The sequence below is a fragment of the Podarcis gaigeae genome, assembly GCF_964106915.1.
Source record: "Podarcis gaigeae genome assembly, chromosome: 2".
Taxonomy (NCBI): domain Eukaryota; kingdom Metazoa; phylum Chordata; class Lepidosauria; order Squamata; family Lacertidae; genus Podarcis; species Podarcis gaigeae.
In genome coordinates this window covers 124,893,130-124,916,067 of record NC_139679.1, presented here as the reverse complement: position 1 = coordinate 124,916,067, position 22,938 = coordinate 124,893,130, and the positions used below count along the sequence as shown (strand labels likewise).

Below are 22,938 nucleotides of genomic sequence, written 5' to 3'. Positions count from 1 at the left end.
TCTTTTTAATAGAATCTTTTCAGCTTTATTTCTTTTAGTTTTGTTATTCAAACCATTAACACTCCATGTCATAAGTGATCATGCCGTTTTGTTTTGTTACTATTTGTGAACTAGAGTCTTTTAAACTTATCCTTCCTCCTCCTCCTCTTCTTCTTCTAATTTATTATCTTCTACTTCTACTTCTTATTCTTGGTCTATGGTATCTGTTCCTGCTGCTGCCCCTAAATGCATTCAATACTGTATTGGCAAATTCATCTTTTCCAATTCCTAGCCATTGTGCAATTTCAATAATTAATTCTTCTAAAATATTCTGTCCTGCTGTTTCTGGGAGAGATCTGATTCTCAAATTTATCTCTCTTTGCTTCAATTCCTGCACCACAATTGCATCCCACAATTCCTCCTGTTCCTTATTCAGCTCTGACACTGCAGTTTTATTTTTCTCATCCTCCTTTTTTAAATTCCTTACTTTTCGTTGCATAGGTTTCAATCTTTCCTCTAAATTTTGTGTTCTCTTGCTCACATTTTTTATCTGGGCTTTCATCTCATTCACAATTAAATCTAATTTTTTGTCCATCTGATCCCATCTACTTTCCATATTTGTCTCACTTTGTTTAATATCTTTCTTCAGTTCTGCAAATATTTTTGCAACATCTCCTTTCCCTTCCATTTCTTGCTTTGACCCTCTCCGGGTCTCTCCTGATGTTGCCCCTCCCCTTCTTTTTTCTGTGATGATGTCATTCTTCAACTGTTATTTCCTCTTTCACCACTAGGTAGCCCTTTTGCCTCCAACCAGTTCTATATCAAATGTATATAGCTGAGAGGGGGACAAAGGGTAAATGCTGCAATAATCCAATAATTATTTGTACAAAGTCAGGAGAAAACGTCTTCCACCACTTCCACATATTTTTCGCACTTTCCACTGTGCCCCGTCCCAAGAAAAAGAAGAAATCAAAACCAAGTAGCAACAAAACAAAACAAATTCTTCCGCCTTTTGGTGGCTTAATCCAACTTCCACTGCATTATATTCCAGGAGAAAGGAAAAGAGGAAGGTATTCACTACAATTATAATGTCTTAACAATGAAAAAGCTGAAGTTATAAGAGAGAGAGAAAATAAATCCATCATGCTCATTAACCAAAAGGGGGAGGGTGTCCCCAAGTCTCTTCCTGTAAATATCTCCTCAAATTTCTTACAGTACCAGACTTTAGCAGTCTTTTTATATTTGTTTCTGCTGGTCTGGTATTTTAACTCTCAAAAATAGCTCCATAAACATATTTTTTACAAATTGCGCAGTTTAAATTAAAATTGAAAATAAAAGCCGGAAGCTCCTTCTCCAGCGAGCTCCTTCAACTCCCAAAGGGTTTCAAATAAGTTTATTTTCTAGGGATTTCCACCTCCCTTTCAGTAAACCAAACCTTCAGAACTAAAAAAGTATATTTATTATTTTTATTCGCTGTAGGAGATTAGAATCTTACTCCGTTTTGCAGGTAATTCATGCAGTGTAAATCAATCACAGTCGGGGCTGGCCTCCTTTTTTATCCCTTCTGTTTTCCGAATCTTTCTCAATTAGAATTTCCCAACATTTTGCCAGATTCAGGTTTCTTTTTGTTTGAAAATCAGCCACTGTGCTGGATAGACTCAAGGCTTCAATCCTCCGAGTAGTTAATGGCATCCCGCGCTGGCGTCTTGATCTCACTGCACTTTTCGCTCTCCAAGGGGAGCGTTTTTGGCGCCGGAGAGACGTCCTTATGGTGCTGGTGGCCTCAAAATAATCCTTTTGAGGGTTTGGGGGGCTGCGGCGCCCTTGCAGACTCCCCCTTTGTTCGCAAAGAGCTGGACTCTCCCCTGTCTTCTCAGCTCTGTGGACCAACTGGAAGTCGATGTTTGATGTTTTAGCGTGTCTTTAATATTCTGTTGGGAGCTGCCCAGAGGGTTGGAAAACCCAGCCTAATGGATGGGGTTTGAATAATGATATATTATATTAATTAATTAATTAATTAAGGTGAAACATATCTTTATTCCTCTAATTTATCAGTATCAGTCTTTTGGCCACATTTAGGAAATGCATAATCCACTTTTGTAATCCAAATGACATCTTACATGCAATTGGTATATTATTCCAAGGATATTTTCCTCTGAAAGTCTTCCCATTAGAATTCAGCTTTTTCAGTGTCACACATATTTGCTTAACCACCCACCCCAAAGGAGAAAGAAAAGTGAGAGAGTCAAGGACAGATAATTTCCACAAGGATAGTTATATATCACAAGACGGGCATGAGATCAGGTGGTCCATTCCCTGGCCATACTTCCTCAGAGAGACATAGAGAAGAGAGGAGAGAATCTAGGAGATGCTTTTAAATAAAAAAGACAGTGGTGTTAATTAGGCTCACTTTGTGTTAAGTTCCTTTTCCCTCTTCCGTGAAACCCTAAAATGGTTTTCTTTCCCCCCAAAGGAGAAGGCGATCCAAATTTTGAGGAGACACCTTCAATTTCATTGAGAATAATGAAGACAAAGTTAAAATGTGCATAATGTTCTTCTCTCTGTATGCACACTGAGTTTACAATAATGAACTCAACAGAAGATAAACCATCTAAAGCTGTGCAGTGCAAAAAGAGCTTGAACTGGAGCAAAACTCATAGGAAACATCAACAAATGTCCAAGGGAGAGAAACCATTTAAATGTGTTGCGTGTGGAAAAAGCTTCAGTAAAAGTGGGGACCTTAGAACACACCAGCGAATTCACACGGGAGAGAAACCATTTAAATGTACAGAATGTGGAAAGAGCTTTGGTCGTAGGGACGCCCTTACAATACATCAGCGAACTCACACAGGTATGAAACCATTTAAATGTATGGAATGTGGAAAGAACTTCAGTCAAAGTGGAAATCTTAGTAAACATCAGCAAACTCACATAGGGGAGAAACCATTTAAATGTATGGAATGTGGGAAGAGCTTCAGTCAAAATGGATACCTCAGAACACATCAGCAAATTCACACAGGGGAGAAACCATTTAAATGTATGGAATGTGGGAAGAGCTTCAGTCAAAGTGGATACCTCAGAACACATCAGAAAACTCACACAGGGGAGAAACCATTTAAATGTATGGAGTGTGGAAAGAGCTTCAGTCAAAGTGTACTCAGACTGCACCAAAGAACTCACACAGGGGAGAACCCATATAACTGTAAAGAGTGTGGAAAGAGCTTCAGTCAAATTGGAAATTATAAAAGCCACCAAAGAACACACACAGGGGAGAAACCTTTTAAATGTATGGAGTGTGGAAAGAGTTTTCGTCATAGTGGAACCTTTAGAACACATCAGCGAACTCACACAGGGGAGAAACCATATAAATGTATGGAGTGTGGAAAGAGCTTCACTTCAACCAAAAACCTTAGACTGCACCAAAGAACTCACACAGGGGAGAACCCATATAACTGTATAGACTGTGGAAAGAGCTTCAGTCAAAGTGGAAATTATAAAAGCCACCAAAGAATACACACAGGGGAGAAACCATTTAAATGTATGGAGTGTGGAAAGAGCTTCCGTATTGGTGGAAGCCTTAGAAGCCATCTACAGACTCACACAAAGGAGAAACCATTTAAATGTATGGAATGTGGAAAGCTCTTCAGTCAAAGTGGAAACCTTAAGAGACATCAGCGAACTCACACCAGAGAATAACCACTTAATTGTAAGGAGTATGGAAAGAGACTCGGTCAAAGCTGACATTTTAAAGACACCAGAGAACATTCACAGCAGGGGGAAAAGCATTTAAATGTGAGGATTGTGTGTGCAAAGAGCTTTACTGATAGTGAGATATCACTTAAATATATGGAATCCTGAAAGAGCTTCAGTCAGTGTGGAAGGAGCTTCAGTTGGAGTGTAGATCTTAATATACATCAGCCATTAGATGCATAGACTACATGCGAAGTTCTGGTGTCTGCATGTAAATTTGTAGCCATGTAATCAAGTAATGATTTCTCACAATAGTAAATGCAATATCATATGTCATGAACTGTTTGCAGTTTGCGGAGAGTGTGAACCTGCAATGCCTGTGGTCAATGTTGCTGCCCTTTGAGTCGGCTGAAGTTCAGTCTTTGGTATAGAGAGTTGGACATGTTGGTGTTTTGGGATTGCTAATAGAGCATTGTGGAAATTACAGGGTGGAAGTTGTGATGCTTTGGAAGCAGGGTTCGTTATATTAGTAGTATACGAACAACCGTATAACACCTATTGTTGTAATTATACTAAATGAACAAATAAGACACAGAAAGAGTGAGGCCAACTTCTTATGTGCATAAACCCCTTCTGTAGTTCTTATAATTGATACACTAATTGTGTTACAACCCTTCCTCTTACTTGGTTCTCTGAAGCGCACAATGTTCAGATAAAACATTATTTCCAGTGGCGGCAGGAATAGAGGAATGAAGAAAGCAGGGTTCCTGGGGTGTCCAGAGGGGGTGTGAAAGAGACCCCTCCCCCACTCCTCTAGATGAATAAAAGCAACCCTGGGGGAAGAGAAGGTGGTGGAGAGAGAGAAACATGGCCTTGGGTGGGTGATTCTGTTTGGGGTGCTGTCAGTAACTTCTTCAGAGGGGCTCTGGGGCTTCCTTTGCTCCTCTCTCCTTCCCAAGGGTCTGTGGCTCCTCCATGTCCTCCTAGAGAAGGATCCATTAATACAGCTTGGAGGGAAAGAGTGTTCTAGACCAGCTGCTGCAGTTTCTCTTTGGGGGGGTGGATCGTCCTTCTGTATCTGCCCCCTCGTTTTGCAACCTCTCAAGTCGAGACTGAACTGGTGTTTCTGTTGTAAAATTAGTTAACCCATTTAGCATATGATAGAATTCATATAACCTAAGAGTGAATGAAACATATGTACCTTTGTTATACTTTCATCTTACTTTCTCTGATGGAAGCTATGTCTCAGTGCTCTAATAATTTCTAGGCTACGTCGACTTCTCAACCCTGACTTCCACCCACTTATCTTTCAAACTATTGTTTAAAACGTTTAGAAATAGAAATTTTATGTAACCGACTCTTCTTCCCTTGAGTCTTCTTCCCATTCGTTGGGAGCCATTGGAATGGTAAGCTAAGGACTTTCTAAAGGTCTGGTTGTCAGGCAGATGGACAATAAATGAATGAAATGTAAATCCTAAGACAGCAAGACCCCAGGATACCCAAAATAATGGACAGAAGAACCGTTCGAGCTCCCTGATAGACCTTCACTTACATGTATAACTTCTATGAGCTAATGCCTGTACCTTTCTCAAAAAATCCCTCTCAAAGTTGTACTAAAATGACCCTCTGGTTTTGAGTCGCTGGAGGTATTGCAATAGCATTTCTCTCAATAAACTGGGTCCCTTCCGGACGTTGAATTTTCCTATCTCTTGGCTGTGTTTTTCTTTGAAATGTTATTCCTTCCCCTGGCCATGTGATCAGGGTCAGAAATTTCCTACTGCTGACCTGTACTGGTTGTTGTCAGGCAGAAGTGTGACGGACGGAAGGCAGAGCTGAATAAGCAACCCTGGGGGAAGAGAAGGTGGTGGAGAGAGAGAAACATGGCCTTTGGGGGGGGTGATTCTGTTTGGGGTGCTGTCAGTAACTTCTTCAGAGGGGCTCTGGGGCATCCTTTGCTCCTCTCTCCTTCCCAAGGGTCTGTGGCTCCTCCAAGTCCTCCTAGAGAAGGATCCATTAATATGGCTTGAAGGGAAAGAGTGTTCTAGACCAGCTGCTGCAGTTTCTCTTTGGGGGGGGGCTGGATCTTCCTTCTGTATCTGCCCCCACGTTTTGCAACCTCTCAGGTCGAGACTGAACTGGTGTTTCTGTTGTAAAATTAGAATTCATACAACTTAGCAGTGAATGAAACATATGTACATTTGTTATACCTTCATCTTACTTTCTCTGATGGAAGCTATGTCTCAGTGCTCTAATAATTTCTAGGCTACGTGGACTTTCTAAAGGGAGATGGTTGTGAGGGAGATGGACGATAAGCGAATGAAATGTAAATCCTAAGACAGCAAAACACCAGGATACCCAAAATAATGGACAGAAGAACCGTTTTAGCTCCCTGACAGACCTTCCCTTACATGTATAACTTCTATGAGCTAATGCCTGTACCTTCCTCAAAAAAACCCTCTTAAAGTTGTACTAAATTGAACCTCTGGTTTTGAGTTGCTGGAGCTATTGCAATAGCTTTTCTCTCAATAAACTGGGTCCCTTCCGGACGTTGAATTTTCCTCTCTCTTGGCTGTGTTTTTCTTTGAGGACAACAGCACTTTTGGAGGGAAAATAAAAGGAGCCATTTCTGAGGGAGAGAGTTAGTGTTTGATATGAGAAAAGATGAACTGGGATTGTTTTGAGGTGGGAGTTGGGGAGGAGGATAGGATTTGCCTGAGGGAGAACTGGTTCTGGTTTGAGTTGAACACCCTTCCTGAGAGACCCTCCCAGCCTGGAGAGGGAGACCCGGTTGGGGGTCTGGGGGAGGTCGACAAACAGGGTGTCCTGGGAGGGCTGACTCTTGAGGCTGAAGAAGCGGATCCTGGGGGATTCAGGCTCTTCTGGGTCTCCTTCCAGTCAGGAGGGGGCAGTTTTTCCAGGGAGAGAAGACCCCCCAAGCCAGTCACAAGGGGGGAGGGGAACCCCAGGGTCTGTTACGCTGTTTTGGAATTACCTCAGCAGTGGGGTTGCTTAGAGGGGGAGCTGGGGAAAAGTGCCCCTCGCTCATGAACCAGGATATTAATTGGGGAAGTAAGATGTGCTGTATTTAACTGAACCACCTGTCATAACTAAGTAACAGAAACTGACATATAACAACTTTTTTTTTTTTAAGTGAAGAGAGCTTAAGAGAAGCTTTGACTGTAATCCTGTGTTTAAGCCTGAGACATCTTAAAGTTTAAGTAAATAAGTTGACTTCTACCTAGGAGAACACATTTCCTGACCCACTTTCTTTCAAAAGCTTCTTTTTATTAATAAAACTCTCCTTGTTGTTTGTTCAACTTCTGCCCGAGACAATATTCACTCACTACAAGATAAACTGTGGTAAATTGTATGCATTTTTGTAGTTTGCATACAGTGAGATGTGTGCGCTACAGTGGTACCTCGGGTTAAGTACGTAATTCGTTCTGGAGGTCCGTACTTAACCTGAAACTGTTCTTAACCTGAAGCACCACTTTAGCTAATGGGGCCTCCAGCTGCTGCCGCGCCGCGTGGCACGATTTCTGTTCTCATCCTGAAGCAAAGTTCTTAACCTGAAGCACTATTTCTGGGTTAGCTGAGTCTGTAACCTGAAGTGTATGTACCTGAAGCATACGTGTAATGGGAATTGGGGGTTGCTCGTGCGTAAGTTGCTGCCACTCTCGGCGAGATTGCCTGGATAAACCTTTCCTTGGCTGGACAGTCCTGATTCCGCGTCTGTCTCAGTCACTGGCAGAATCCGTCAGTGGGCGTTTCCTGAACTTCTTCCAACATAAAAGTTCCTTGACGGATAGTCTCCGCCTAGCCTCCCTGCGCGGAAGTCTTCTGCGCAGGGTGGGTGTGGGCAGTGGAGGACCCGTGCTCTCCCCGCTGGTCTCTGGCGAAGAGTCCTGGAGCCATCTCTCCGAAGCCCGTCTCTGCCCGCCTTTCTCCCTGGTGTAACGCTGATTTCCTTCCCCGGCCGATGAGTCCCCTCTCTCCCTGAAGGGGCCCTTCTCCGGCATCGCTTGGGAGCCCTTCCTCCACTCCTGGCTGCGATGGCAATTCCCTGACAATATTTAACCCGAGGTACCACTGTATATTTAATAGGGGGCAGTTAGCGGGTGAGTCCCCCACAGTATTGACTGGTGGTTAATCATAGAACTACAGAGTTGGAAGGGACCTCCGAGGGTCATCAAGTCCAACCCCTGCAATGCAGGAATTTTTTTGCCCAATAATAATAATAAACTTGGGGGGTGGACCTTCCAGTTTTATTTATTTATTAATGGTCTTATGTTACATTGGTTAACATAATCATATTACCGGTATATCACAAGGCTTATTATACTGTAATTTTCAGCTTGTATACAAAGTTTATATGCTTAAAGGGGGGGGGACACAAGGACAAAAAACTATTCCAAAATCATATATATTCCAACACTTCGGACTTCCTTTATATCTCGTTGTACAGTCGTACCTCAGGTTAAAGTAGCTTCGGGTTGAGCGTTTTCGGGTTGAATTCCGCGGGCACCTGGAAGTAACGGAACACCATCCCGTTCGCATCCAGAGGTACCACTGTATATTCCTTTTTAAAAAATGAATGTACTCTTCTTATTGTATATTTCTTTACATTTTATCTAATACATTGCAATATCAATATCTACCCTTGGGCTTATTTCTCAACTCAGTCTCTCTCCAACGTCAATCGAATGCTGAATTTTGGACATTCCCATATGTGAGATCCCACAGTTCAGGTCACACAAGGAGTCCCGTTTTTAAATGTTTTCTGGTGATACTTATTCAATCTGTCCTCTACCCCCCAGAACCATAAAACGGTGGAGCTCGAAGGGACCCCCAGGGTCATCTAGTCCAACCCCTCTGCAATGCAGGGGTCACAAAGAAAGCATCTCCCAAATACAGGGGCCCACCCTCTTTCCCCACTTGGAGTCCTCCCCCCTTCTCAAGAGACACCCATTTCTGAGCCCCCCAAAGAGCTCTCTCCCCCCCCCCCGGTTCGTGGGGGTTGGGCAGGGGGTTGCAGGGACCTCAAAGGCCTTGGGCCCCATGGTTTCCTTTCCACCCACCCACCCAGGGGATCCTCCCATTCATCTCTCAGCCCCCCAACAGCCTTCTCTGCACCCAAAGGACTTGCCACCCCAGAGGCCTCCCAAGATAAGTGGAAAGAGAAGTGGGGTGATGGAGAGAGGGGCCTTTTCCGGGGCCTTTTTTCTCTCTCTCCCCTTAACCCTTACGTGGCCTCGCCGCTCGGGGGTTTCCGCCCAGGGAGAAAGTGGGCAAGGAGGGATCTGGATCCCGCCATGGGATCCCACCAGATTCTGGAAGTGGCAATGCTCGGCTAGGCTCCCGTGCTGGGAAAGGTGCATCCAGAGGGGCCAACCCCTAGGGGCCCCGGTCCCTTAGGGGCGAAAGATGGGAGAGCTCAGTGGGCACAGCATGAGGCCCCTCCTTTCAGGGTTGCGGGTTCGTGATCCACGTGGGCCAAAAGAGCCCTGCATTATTGACTGGTGGTTCGTTTAGTGGCAAACTAAAACTGGTAACGGTGTGGTGGGAGTTCATACAGTATTCTCTGGGCATGTGCAGAGTTTGCCGCTCTGCATTATTGACTGGTGGTTAATCATAGAGATGCAGAGTTGCAAGGGACCTCCAAGGGTCATCTAGTCCAACCCCCTGCAATGCTGGAAACTCTAATGTGGGACTAGGCAAACTAAAACTGGTACTGTAAAAGCGTGGTGGGAGTTCATACAATATACTCTGGGCATGTGCAGAGTTTACTGCTCTCTCTAGACAAGAGGCAGGGAAGCAGTGGCCAAAGAACCGCCCTGTAGGCTTGGTGTAGCCGCAGAAAAGGGGCCTTGCGGGCTGAGATGCAGGATCCCAGAGGCTCCAGTATGGGAATAACTGGACATGGAAGAACAGCACCCCCTGTATCATAGAGAGGAGAGAGATAGAGAGGCCTCCCATGCAACCCCTGGGAAAATCCTCAGTGCAGGTTCCCATCCGAGCACCGGCAGGGGCTGCTCTGCCCCATAGCTCTATGGGCCGGAGCCTCGGAAGGGGCTTTAGAAAGGGGGGCGTCGCTGGACTAACTCCTCCCGCCCTGCTCTTTCTGTTGCAGGACAAGACATCGGAAGAGCGAGCAAGGGAGGCGGAGGGGCAGAAGAGAGGTCAAAGGGGTAAAGATGCAGGGATGGAGAAGGGGGGTGAAATGGGGAGGGGGGGAACGGACAAAGACCCCTCCATATCTCCCCACCTTCCCCAAAGGCGCCTTTACTGGGGCCCATCAGGAGGGTCTGGATCCATGCAATCCCGCTGCGAAGTGGGGACCCAAGACCTGCAGGACTTGCATGGCTCGATCTCCTTTGGAGCCCCTCCCCCACAAGAGATCACCCCCCCCATAATAACACTATGGGACATGCACAAGGGCGGGGGTGCAGGGGTCCTTTCTACGGAGGAGCCCCCTGCCGGGTTTCCGTGGCGCCTTCTCCTTGGAAGCATCCGCGCCACGCACATTTGGGGGCGCAGGACGACGGGTGAGCGGAGCCAAGGGGGGTTTCTGGGCGCAGGGGAGACTCAGGGACGGAGGGAGGAGGGCATAGGAAGCTTGGAGGCTGGGGGATCAATGGAAGCATCCTTGGCAGGGGAACCCTGCGGGGGAGGGGAGAGAGAGAGACCCGGGGCCTTTTGGAAGAGATGTCTCCATCTTGGGCGCTGGCGGGGGGGGGGGGATCTCCAGAGGGGCGGCCTTGGCTTTTCCCTTCCTGGCAAGAAATCTGCCTTGCAGAGACGGACAGGGAGGGATCCTTGAAAAAAGGGGGGGTCCCATTTCCCCACCCAGTTCTTTCCAGGACACTTCTTTCTACCAAGTCCAGCCACTGGAGAGAAAAGGCAAGAAGATCCTGGGAGGAACCCCCTCCCTCTGGAAACTTTCCCCCTCGCTCAGGCTTCCAGTTTATTGCAGGAGGGGGGGGGGCGTGTGGGTGGTCCTTGCCCACCTCTGTACTGGCAGGAGGTCCAGATTTCAAGAGGGCAGATCTCGTGGGCAGAACAACCCCCTGGCCAGGTCAACTGCATGAGAGCTCCAGGGAGGGCAGAAGAGAAAAGTCAGGAACGCCATTTCGGAAGGGATCTTCCTTTCTTCTTCCCTTTCTCCTCCTTTGTCTCCTGTCTCCTCTTCTTGCGGCCTTTTCACTCCTTGTGGAGGGGGAGACCATCAGATTCAGAGCAACAAGGGTTGTCCTGGGGGTTGGGACTCCCCCACCCGGATGTCCAGAATCCTCCTGTGTCCTCTTCTCCTCCTTCTCCCTTCTCTTTCATTTCCACCCTTACCTGGGTTTTCTTCTCTTCTTTACCTGGACTACCTTACAGGGACCTTTAGGAAGTTCTCCAGAGTAACTGTGGGACCACTGAGTTCCTTTATCCTAAGAAGTTGTCTTCCTTTTTATTCCTGTTCTGTTGTTTATTTCTTGCTATACAGTTATCTGCTTAAGCGCAAATTGAGCTGGCGAGAAGGGTTGTCTTGCCCATCTGTAAAGTCTGACTTCCTACCAGGGGAGAGGGGGGTGTTGACACCCCACAAAGGACCCCCATCCTCAATGCAGAGAAGAAACCTATCAGGGTCAGTACCAATGTTCACTTTCCACTGCACGACTAATCATTGATGCCGTTGAACACCAGTCCAAAAATTACAAGCTGCAATGCATTCCAACAGCATCAAAAGATAATGGGTGAATGCACTTTCTCAGTCTGGTGGGCTTCAAGGGTAAAGGACCCAAGATCATGATAGACAATGAAGGCCCATTGCTGCAGGGTTTACATTTAGGTACATGAATAATAATAATAATAATTCATTATATGCCTCCCATATGATTGGATTGCAGGACAAGGATTGCCAGTAGAATATTACATTGGTTTACAACCATAATCCGTTCCAGAGCTCCGTTTGTAAACCAAAACAGGTTGTAACACAAGGTGCATTTTCACCAATGGGGCCTCGAAAAATTTCTTTGTTCGTAATCTGTGTATCTGAAGAAGTGTGCATGCACACAAAAGCTCATACCAAAAAACAAACTTAGTTGGTCTCTAAGGTGCTACTGGAAGGAATTTTTTATTGTGTGTCAATTTGTCAATCCTACAAACTGTGAAACATAGTAAATTGGTAGGATTATAGTTTATAGGAATCCTTTAATTTTGAGCTTTCTTGTCTACAACATCGGACTGGTGCCCACAAAAACCAAAGCCCATCTTATCTTTATTAGCCTTTCATGGGCCACTGGATACATTGTTAGTTCTGCTTCTAAAGATGAATATTTTTAAATACCTTTAACAATCACATAGGGCATTAGTAACACTTCTGTTTTATTTATTCCAGTTAGGACAGAGTCTGATACACCAGTCTGACTTCAGCTGCATTGAAACAGAAAAACACGGAGACGAGTCCTGGAGAAATTGAGAGGTCTGTACTTCCACTTTTCTATGAGACTGTATCTTTGCGTGTTTCCTTTCAGCGTGTGGGAACATAGAAAGAGCCCAGGTCAGTAGATTATTAAGGACTTGTAGTATTTTGCTCATAATTCACTGACTACTTGGGTCCAATATCATTTCGCCAAACTGGCCTCTCTGCAAAGTTCACACAAACAGCAGCATTCAGAGCGCAGGAAACCAAAGCACGAAGAAGAGCTATAAATCCACATGACATTCCAGACTTCAAGTAGAATGGCTTAGTACTGGCCAATTACATCTGAATGGTTGCAAATAAGCCCAGAGTCCATAAACATGCACCAGAGCCCTTGTGAAGGCAATCCTAAGAGAGAATCTTTCACTCTCCGTGCTGAAACAGTCACAGTCCAGATGGAAAGGGCGAGTGAGCAAGCCACAGTCCACAGAATCTCCTCTGAAATTCAGTTTCACACCTTCCCATTTCCAGAAAACTGTGCAGGTCAAATGGCTTCATTTCCTTGACCTTGCAGGTGGTGGGCAACTCCCCAAAAATATGTTGTTGTTGTTGTTGTTGTTGTTGTTGTTGTTGTTGTTGTTATAATTTAACATAAACTTTCCAAACAAAACATCCATCTTATCATCTCTTACACATCTTGGCTACTTTAACCAGTGACTTCCATCATTCCCTTCTAATGATTTCACCCTATGTCTCTCTTCTGTTTACAATTTGTCTCTTTACTACTGTTTATATAATCAAAATGTTAACATCCCATCTTTTAACCTTGATTAACAATATTTCTTATATCCATTTTTCACAAGACTTCTTGTTATCCTACAAGCGTATTCAAATGAATACCATTGTCCTTCAAATAATTCACAAATTTACTCCAGTCCTTCAGGAATTTTTGGTCCCGGTGTTCTCGAATTCTCCCAGTCATCTTAGCTAATTCTGGGAACTCTATCAATTTACTGAAAGAAAAATAACATTTTTGATAGCACATTCATTTTTATAACTGATATACTTCCCCAAAGTGACAATTTCATCCTTCCCCACACTTCCAAATCTCTCTTAATCTTATTCAATGCCTGGTTGTGGTTGTCTTGATATCAATTTATATTTTGGGGGGTTAACAATATTCTTAGGTATTTCACTTTCTTTACCACCCCTGTTTCAGTTTGTTGTTGCAACTGGTCCACCATCTTTTTGTCCAAATTTTTAACAAACTTTTTATTTTTATTTACTTCTCTAAACTATTCATTTTTTTTCTAGTATTTCCTTAGGCCTTGTTATTGGTTCTTCAATTGTTATTACCAAGTCATCCATAAAGACTTTTACTTTATATTCTTTCCTTCTGACTGATATTCCTTTAATTCCTTCTGCTGACCTTATATTATTCAGGAGAATTCCAGAAGCGATATGAATAACAGTGGTGATAGTGGACACCCTTGTCTTGTCCCTTTTGTAATTTCAATATTTTCTGTTAATACATTATCCACAATAAGTTTTGCCTTTTGACTTGAATATATGGCTTTTAAACTGCTCATAAACAATTGACCCATTTCCATCATTTCTAAGATTTTAATCATAAATTCCAAATATATTATCAAAGGCCTTCTCAGCATCCACAAATATTATGGCTGCCTGCTTTTCATTCATGGCCGTCAAGTATTCATCCAGTCCTGGTGCTTTTCCTGATTTTTCGTCCTTTATTGCTATCAAAATTTATTTCCCTTCTATTAATTCATTCAGTCTGCCCTTCTTTTCTGTGGGATTTGTTGCACTCGATTCTTCTTTAAAAATTCTTCTATTTTGACTATGTTCTCTTTTCCACCTTTTTTATACAATTGTCGGTAGAGGTTTACAAATCCTTTTCTTATTTCTTTCGGATTCTCTAGTTCTTTCTCTCCAATTTTAATTTTATGAATTGTCTTTTGAGATTTTCTTTTGTTTATCTGCCATGCCAGCCATGTTCCTGGTTTATTTGCGTATTCAAAGTTCTTTTGTTTCATCATTTTAATTTTCCATTCTACTTCCTGGTTCACAATTGTTGAAAACTGACTTTGTAATATCTTAATATTTTGATTAATCGTTATATCATTTGGTTTTTTAGCCAGCTTTTTTCATTTTCCATTCTCTCATTTAAAATTTCCATTTTTTTTCTTTTCTCTTCTATATATTCTATTCTGTTGAATAAAGAATCCTCTCATGACTGCCTTGCATGCATTCCATCCTTCTGGCGCAGCTGGCCTCAAAATAATCCTTTTTTGAGTGTTTTGGGGGGGGGTGCGGCACCCTTGCAGACTCCCCCTTTATCTCCCAAAGAACTAAACTCTCCTCTAAGGGCTGAGTCCCATCGCTTCTCTTTTTTTTTAAAAAAAAATATTTATTAAGGTTTTTTATCAAAGAAATACACAAATAATAAACAACATTACTTATATCAAAACAAAATTTCATAACTTCTTTGCTTCTTTGGACTTCCTCACATCTCCTGCTCCCACTTACATCGTTAAAAAGTTTTTTTCAAGCAAATTATCATCTTGTTTACAATCTTATATCCGTTCATTTATATATAATCTAATAATTCTCCAAAAGGTTTATGTTTTCCTTAATCTCACTTATCATCCAATTCCAGTCTAGTTTAGTGGTTGCTTCTCAGCTCTGCGGACCAACCAGAAATCAATGTTTGCTGTTTTATCGTGTTTTTAATATTTTCTTCGGTGCTGCCCAGAGGACTGGGGAAACCCAGCCGGATGGACAGGGTTTGAATAATAATATAATATAATATAATATAATATAATATAATATAATATAATATAATATAATTATTATTATTACTAATTAATTAAGGGGGAACATATCTTTATTCCTCTAATTTATCAGTATCAGTCTTTTGGCCACATTTAAGAAATGCATAATCCACTTTTGTAATCCAATTGACAGTTTACATGCAATTGGTATATTATTCCAAAGGATATTTTCCTCTGAAAGTCTTCCCGTTAGAATTCAGCTTTTTCAGTGTCACATGAGATCAGGTGGTCCATTCCCTGGCCATGCTTACTCAGGGAGACATAGAGAAGAGAGGGGAGAATCTGGGAGATGCTTAAAAAAAAAAAAGACGGTGGTGTTAATTAGACTCACTTTGTGTTAAGTTCCTTTTCCCTCTTCCATGAAACCCTAAAATGGTTTTCTTTCCCCCCAAAGTAGAAGATGATCCAAATTCTGAGGAGACACCTTCAATTTCATTGAGAATAATGAAGACAAAGTTAAAATGTGCATAATGTTCTTCTGTCTGTGTGCACACTGAGTTTACAGTAATGAACTCAACAGAAGAGAAACCATCTAAAGCTATGCAGTGCAAAAAGAGCATGAACTGGAGCAAAACTCATAGGAAACATCAACAAACTCCCAAGGGAGAGAAACCAATTAAATGTATGGAGTGTGGAAAGAGCTTCAGTCAGCATGGAGCACTTAGAATCCATCAGCGAATTCACACAGGAGAAAAACCATTCAAATGTATGGAGTGTGGAAAGAGCTTTGTTCATAATGGAAACCTAAGAACACATCAGCGAACTCACACTGGGGAGAAACCATTTAAATGTATTGAGTGTGGAAAGAGCTTCAGTCAAATTGGAAATTATAGAATTCATAAAAATCACACAGGGGAGAAACCATTTAAATGTGTTGAGTGTGGAAAGAGCTTCAGTCAAAGTGGACAGCTTAGAACACATCAGCGAATTCACACGGGAGAGAAACCATTTAAATGTACAGAATGTGGAAAGAGCTTTGGTCGTAGGGACGCCCTTACAATACATCAGCAAACTCACACAGGGATGAAACCATTTAAATGTATGGAATGTGGAAAGAACTTCAGTCAAAGTGGAAACCTTAGTAGCCATCAGAAAACTCACACAGGGGAGAAACCATTCCACTGTATGTAGTGTGGAAAGAGCTTCCATCAAAGTGGGCCCCTTCGAATACATCAGCAAACTCACACAGGGGAGAAACCATTTAAATGTATGGAATGTGGGAAGAGCTTCAGTCAAAGTGGATACCTCAGAACACATCAGAACACTCACACAGGGGAGAAACCATTTAAATGTATGGAGTGTGGAAAGAGCTTCAGTCAGAGTGGATACCTTAGACTGCACCAAAGAACTCACACAGGGGAGAACCCATATAACTGTAAAGAGTGTGGAAAGAGCTTCAGTCAAAGGGGAAATTATAAAAGACACCAAAGAACTCACACGGGAGAAACCATTTAAATGTATGGAGTGTGGACAGAGTTTTCGTCATAGTGTAACTTTTAGAATACATCAGCGAACTCACACAGGGGAGAAACCATATAAATGTATGGAGTGTGGAAAGAGCTTCACTTCAACCAAAAACCTTAGACTGCACCAAAGAACTCACACAGGGGAGAACCCATATAACTGTATAGACTGTGGAAAGAGCTTCAGTCAAAGTGGAAATTATAAAAGCCACCAAAGAACTCACACAGGGGAGAAACCATTTAAATGTATGGAATGTGGAAAGCTCTTCAGTCAAAGTGGAAACCTTAAGAGACATCAGCGAACTCACACCAGAGAATAACGATTTAAATGTAAGGAGTGCGGAAAGAGCCTTGGTCAAAGTGGACATTTTAAAGACACCAGAGAACATTCACAGCAGGGGGGAAAGCATTTAAATGTGAGGATTGTGTGTGCAAATTGCATTACTGATAGTGAGAAATCATTTAAATATATGGAATGTGGAAAGAGCTTCAGTCAGTGTGGAAGGAGCTTCAGTTGGAGTGCAGATCTTAATATACATCAGCCGTTAGATGCTTAGAGTATATGCGAAGTTCTGGTGTCTGCATGTAAATTTGTTCCTATGTATTAAAGTAATGATGGTGATGTCTCAAAATAGTAAATGCAATATCATATGTCATGAACTGTTTGCAGTTTGCGGAGAGCATCAACCTGCAATGCTGGTGGTCAATGTTGATGCCCTTTGAGTCGGCTGAAGTTCGGTCTTTGGTAGAGAGAGTTGGAAATGTTGGTGTTTGGGGATTGCTAATAGAACATTGTGGAAATTACAGGGTTAAAGTTGTGATGCTTTGGAAGCAGGGTTCGTTATATTAGTAGTATATGAACAACCGTATAACACCTATTGTTGTAAATATACTAAATGAACAAATAAGACACAGAAAGAGTGAGGCCATCTTCTTATGTGCATAAACCCCTTCTGTAGTTTTTATAAATGATACACTAATTGTGTTACAACCCTTCCTCTTCCTTGGTTCTCTGAAGGGCACAATGTTCAGATAAAACATTATTTCCAGTGGCAGGAGGAATAGAGGAATCAAGAAAGCACGGTTCCTGGGGTGTCCAGAGGGTGCGTGAAAGAGACCCCCTCCCCCGCTCCTCTAGATGAATAAAAGCAACCCTGGGGGAAGAGAAGGTGGTGGAGAGAGAGAAACATGGCCTTGGGTGGGTGATTCTGTTTGGGGTGCTGTCAGTAACTTCTTCAGAGGGGCTCTGGGGCATCCTTTGCTCCTCTCTCCTTCCCAAGGGTCTGTGGCTCCTCCAAGTCCTCCTAGAGAAGGATCCATTAATACGGCTTGGAGGGAAACAGTGTTCTAGATCAGCTGCAGCCTTGTTTCCCTTTGGGGGGCTGGATCTGCCTTCTGTAGCTGCCCCCTCGTTTTGCAACCTCTCAGGTCGAGACTGAACTGGTGTTTCTGTTGTAAAATTAGTTAAAACATTTAGCATATGATAGAATTCATATAACCTAACAGTGAATGAAACGTATGTACCTTTGTTAAATCTTCATCTTACTTTCTCTGATGGAAACTATGTCTCAGTGCTGTATTAATTTCTAGGCTACGTGGACTTCTCAACCCCGACTTCCACCCGCTTATCTTTCAAACTATTGTTTAAAACGTTTAGAAATAGAAAATTTATGTGACCAACTCTTCTTCCCTTGAGTCTTCTTCCCAGGCATTGGGAGCCTTTTGAATGGTAAGCTAAGGACTTTCTAAAGGTCTGGTTGTCAGGCAGATGGACAATAAATAAATGAAATGTAAATCCTAAGACAGCAAGACACCAGGATACCCAAAATAATGGACAGAAGAACAGTTTTAGCTCCCTGACAGACCTTCACTTACATGTATAACTTCTATGAGCTAATGCCTGTACCTTCCTCAAAAAAACCCTCTCAAAGTTGTACTAAAATGAACCTCTGGTTTTGAGTCGCTGGAGGTATTGCAATAGCTTTTCTCTCAATAAACTGGGTCCCTTCCGGACATTGAATTTTCCTTTTTTTTAAAAAAAGATATTTATTAAATTTTCACAAATTACATAAAAACAAGACAATAAAACATAACAATACACAAAACAAAGAACAAGTATAATTTCAACCCCTTATTTTCTTAAACTTACTTCCCTGACCTCCTCATACCTCCCCTTTCTATATCCCAATTTCTATTTATTAATTCAGCAAATCCTCTCCCTTAATTTTCAGTTAATATCTAACCTTTCTTTTCTTTTTACATAACCCTTTCAGCTGAAAACCACTTAATTTCTAAACCAACGTCATTCTAACATTCATTAATCTTGCAATGTTTCCTAAGATAGTCCTTAAATTTCTTCCAATCTTCTTCCGCTATCTCTCTTCCCTGGTCTCGGATTCTGCCCGTCATTTCTGCCAGTCCCATGTAATCTATCACCTTCATCTGCCATTCTTCCAAGGTGGGTAGATCTTGTGTCTTCCAAAGCTTTGCGATGAGAATTCTTGCTGCTGTTGTTGCATACATAAAAAAAGTTCTGTCCTTCTTTGGCACCAATTGGCCGACCATGCCCAGGAGAAAGGCCTCTGGTTTCTTCAGAAAGGTATATTTAAATACCTTTTTCATTTCATTATATATCATTTCCCAGAAAGCCTTAATCCTTGGGCACGTCCACCAAAGGTGAAAGAATGTACCTTCATTTTCTTATTCATTTTCAACATTTATTATCAGACAAGTGGTAAATTTTTGCAAGCTTGACTGGGGTCATGTACCACCTATAAATCATTTTCATAATATTCTCTCTTAGGGCATTACATGCCGTAAATTTCATACCGGTGGTCTACAACTGTTCCCAGTCAGCAAACATAATGTTATGACCAAAATCTTGAGCCCACTTGATCATAGCTGATTTAACCATTTCATCCTGGGTATTCCATTTCAACAGCAAGTTATACATTCTTGATAATATTTTAGCATTGGGTTCTAACAGTTCTGTTTCCAATTTTGATTTTTCCACCTGGAAGCCAATTTTCCTGTCCAATTTGTAGGCCTCCATTATTTGATAATAATGGAGCCAATCTCGCATTTTATCTTTTAATTTCTCGAAACTCTGCAATTTCAATTTATCCCCTTGTTCCAATATTTCCCAATATTTCGTTGAATTTTCCTATCTCTTGACTGTGTTTTTCTTTGAGGTGTTATTCCTTCCCCTGGCCATGGGCCATTGAGGGGTAGTTTGGAAGGAAATTCTTACCCCGTATCTTAAAGCCTGGAATAAACTATTTCAAAAGGAATAAGGGAGTGTCAGATTTCCCTCACTCTCTTTCCATCCTAGGAAAGGCCTTGTCTGAAGTTGTTCCTGGTTCCTGGAATCCCCTTTCACAAGGAGCCCCAAACTCTCCCTCTCACAGGCAAACTCCTGCTTTCCCCACCTCTGCTCTTAGAACTGTCATATCGTGAAACCAAAGGTGATGTAGATACATGGAGATTCCAGGTTCCTGAAGTTTTCCTTACAAAGTATTGACCTTTAGTAGGTCTGGTGATTGTGATCAGGGTCAGAAATTTCCAACAGCTGATCTGTACTGGTTGTTGTCAGGCAGAAGTGTGACGGACAGCAGAGCTGGACCAGAGTCTGGTCATTCAGTCCCCCTGAAATTCCACCAGAGGGATGGAACCTCTCTCTGATTGGACAACAGCACTTTTGGAGGGAAAATAAAAGGAGCCGTTACTGAGGGAGAGAGTTAGATAGTGTTTGATATGAGAGAAGATGAAGAGGGATAGTTTTGAGGTGGGAGTTGGGGAGGAGGATAGGATTTGCCTGAGGGAGAACTGGTTCTGGTTTGAGTTGAACACCCTCCCTGAGAGAGGAAAGACCCTCCCAGCCTAGAGAGGGAGACCTGGTTGTGGGTCTGGGGGGAGGGCTGACTCTTGAGGCAGGAGAAGCAGATCCTGGGGGATTCAGGCTCTTCTGGGTCTTCTTCCAGTCAGGAGGGGGCAGTTCTTCCAGGGAGAGAGGACACCCAAGCCAGTCACAAGGGGGGGGAGGGGTCCCCTGGGTCTGTTACGCCATTTTGGAATTACCTCAGCAGTTGTTAGAGAGAGGGGGGGGCTGAGGAAAAGTGCCCCTTGCTCATGAACCAGGGTATTGATTGGGGAAGGAAGCTGTGCTGTATTTAACTGAACCACCTGTCATAACTAAGTAACAGAAAATGCAGTATAACAACTTTTTTTAGTGAAGAGTTTAAGACAAGCTGTGATTGTAATCCTGTGTTTAAGCCTGAGACATCTTAAAGTTTAAGTATATAAGTTGACTTCTACCCAGGAGAACACATTTCCTGACCCACTTTCTTTCAAAAGCTTCTTTTTGTTCATAAAACTCTCCTTTTTGTTTGTTCAGCTTCTGCCTGAGACGATATTCACTCACTACAAGATAAACTGTGGTAAATTGTATAGATTTAGGTAGTTTGTATACAGTGAGATGTGCACACTGTATTTTAATTTAATAGGGGGCAGTAAGCGGGTGAGTCCCCCACATTATTGACTGGTGGTTAATCATAGAACTGCAGAGTTGGAAGGGACCCCCCAAAGGTCATCAAGTCCAACCCCCTGCAATGCAGGAATATTTTGCCCAATAATAATGATAAGAATAAACCCCCCCGAACATAAGCTTTATTTATTTATTATAATAATAAACGTCTTTTTTTTTGGAACTTCCAGTTTTATGTATTTATTAAAGTTCTTATTTTCCATTATATTACATCACAAGACTTATTATACTGTAATTTTCAGCACGTATACAAAGTTTATATACTTAAAGGGGGGGAACACAAGGACAAAAAACAATTCCAAAATCATATTCATATATATATATATATACCAACACTTTGAACGTCCTGTCTATTCTGTTGTATATTCCTTTTTTACAAATGAATGTACACTTATTATTTTATATTTCTTTACATTTTATCTAATACATTGCAATATCAATATCTACCCTTGGTCTCATTTCTCAACTTGGTCTCTCTCCAACGTCAATCGAATGCTGAATTTTGGACATTAACATATGTGAGAACCCACAGTTCAGGTCACACAAGGAGCCCCGTTTTTAAATGTTTTCTGGTGATACTTATTCAATCTGTCCTCTACCCACCAGAACCATAAAACGGTGGAGCTCGAAGGGACCCCCAGGGTCATCTAGTCCAACCCCTCTGCAATGCAGGGGTCACAAAGAAAGCATCTGCCAAATACAGGGGCCCACCCTGTTTCCCCACTTGGAGTCCTCCCCTCCTTCTCAAGGGACACTGTTACCTGAAAAATCTGATGGCTCCCTTGGACAAAAAGTAAAGACACCAACCAGAGTAAATTGGAGCAAATCAGCAGCCTGTAGGCTTGGCCTTTATTGAACTGTTGCAACAGGGTGTTCCCCTCAGTTGCAAGAGAGAGGAAAGACACAGAAGAATAGTGTGCAAGACCTTATAAAAACTTTTGAAATTTCCCTCCTCTAGGTCTAGCCCACCCCCAGAAACATCATGCATACATTACAGAAAGGAGGGGTTGAGGGAGGAGTTGCGGTGGTAACCTGAGTGTCCTGTCACCTGGCTGGTTCCCTTCTCTCCCCCTCCCCATGAGTCACTTCCAGGAGACAAAGGGGAGTTGGCAGTTTCCTGCCCCCTGAGGGAAGATCTGATCATTGTCCTTTGTTCCAGTCCATGCTGAATCCACTCCCATATGGAAGTTCTTTGTGATCTTGATTGTCTTCTGTCTAGGACCATCAGGGTTGGCATAGCAACTGGGCAGGGCTCCTGTGGATGTGCTGGGATGCTGAAGGGATTATGGCTGCCCTGTATCAAACCTTCCCCATTTTGTAGTCCTTCCTTCATGGAGTCAAATAAAAGAGGAACAGTGCAAAACCAATGTATGGTTGATTTTCTATGAATTTATAACAGAAGCATAGCGTATGTAGTGTGTGAGTGTGTGTGAAGTTTGTACAAACTGAATGATTGGGGTGGGGGGTTCCTGCTACAACACCCATTTCTGAGCCCCCCAAAGAGCTCTCCCCACCCCCACCCCCGGGGTTCGTGGGGGTTGGGCAGGGGGTTGCAGGGACCTCAAAGGCCTTGGGCCCCATGGTTTCCTTTCCACCCACCCACCCAGGGGATCCTCCAATTCATCTCTCAGCCCCCCAACAGCCTCCCCTTCACCCAAAGGACTTGCCACCCCAGAGGCCTCCCAAGACAAGCGGAAAGAGAAGTGGGGTGATGGAGAGAGGGGCCTTTTCCGGGGCCTTTTTTCTCTCTCTCCCCTTAACCCAAGGAGGGATCCGGATCCCGCCATGGGATCCCACCAGATTCTGGACGTGGCAACGCTCGGCTAGGCTCCCGTGCTGGGAAAGGTGCATCCAGAGGGGCCAACTCCTAGGGGCCCCGGTCCCTTAGGGGCGAAAGGTGGGAGAGCTCAGTGGGCACAGCATGAGGCCCCTCCTTTCAGGGTTGCGGGTTCATGATCCACGTGGGGCAAAAGAGCCCTGCATTATTGACTGGTGATTCGTTTA

General features: G+C 43.1%; 3 protein-coding genes across 9 annotated transcripts in view; 2 read left to right on the top strand and 1 right to left on the bottom strand.

Annotated features, from left to right (window-relative positions):
- Positions 1 to 22,938, bottom strand: part of LOC310837460 (uncharacterized protein) — a 187,045-nt gene that overhangs the window by 49,577 nt on the left and 114,530 nt on the right. The gene's annotated exons all lie outside the window — the stretch shown is intronic.
- The window catches only part of LOC310837690 (uncharacterized protein), a 53,000-nt gene that overhangs the window by 16,777 nt on the left and 13,285 nt on the right, over positions 1 to 22,938 (top strand). Inside the window, exons 1-2 of one of the 7 annotated variants that reach the window (XM_083724673.1) lie at positions 11,159 to 11,299; positions 12,053 to 12,136. The exons of 1 other annotated variant lie outside the window; for it this stretch is intronic. The gene's annotated coding sequence lies outside the window, so the exon portion shown is untranslated. Of the gene's footprint in view, positions 1 to 11,158; positions 11,300 to 11,446; positions 11,504 to 12,052; positions 12,137 to 22,728; positions 22,780 to 22,938 lie in introns of those variants that run through there. 5 more of the 7 variants (XM_083724669.1, XM_083724672.1, XM_083724670.1 and 2 more) reach the window with 5 other exon arrangements.
- On the top strand, positions 917 to 5,371 carry LOC310837823 (uncharacterized protein). Its single transcript, XM_083724979.1, has 2 exons — positions 917 to 1,049; positions 2,453 to 5,371. Exon 2 carries the CDS (start codon positions 2,545 to 2,547, stop codon positions 3,673 to 3,675), a length of 1,131 nt encoding a protein of 376 aa, XP_083581105.1. The 5' UTR covers positions 917 to 1,049; positions 2,453 to 2,544; the 3' UTR covers positions 3,676 to 5,371.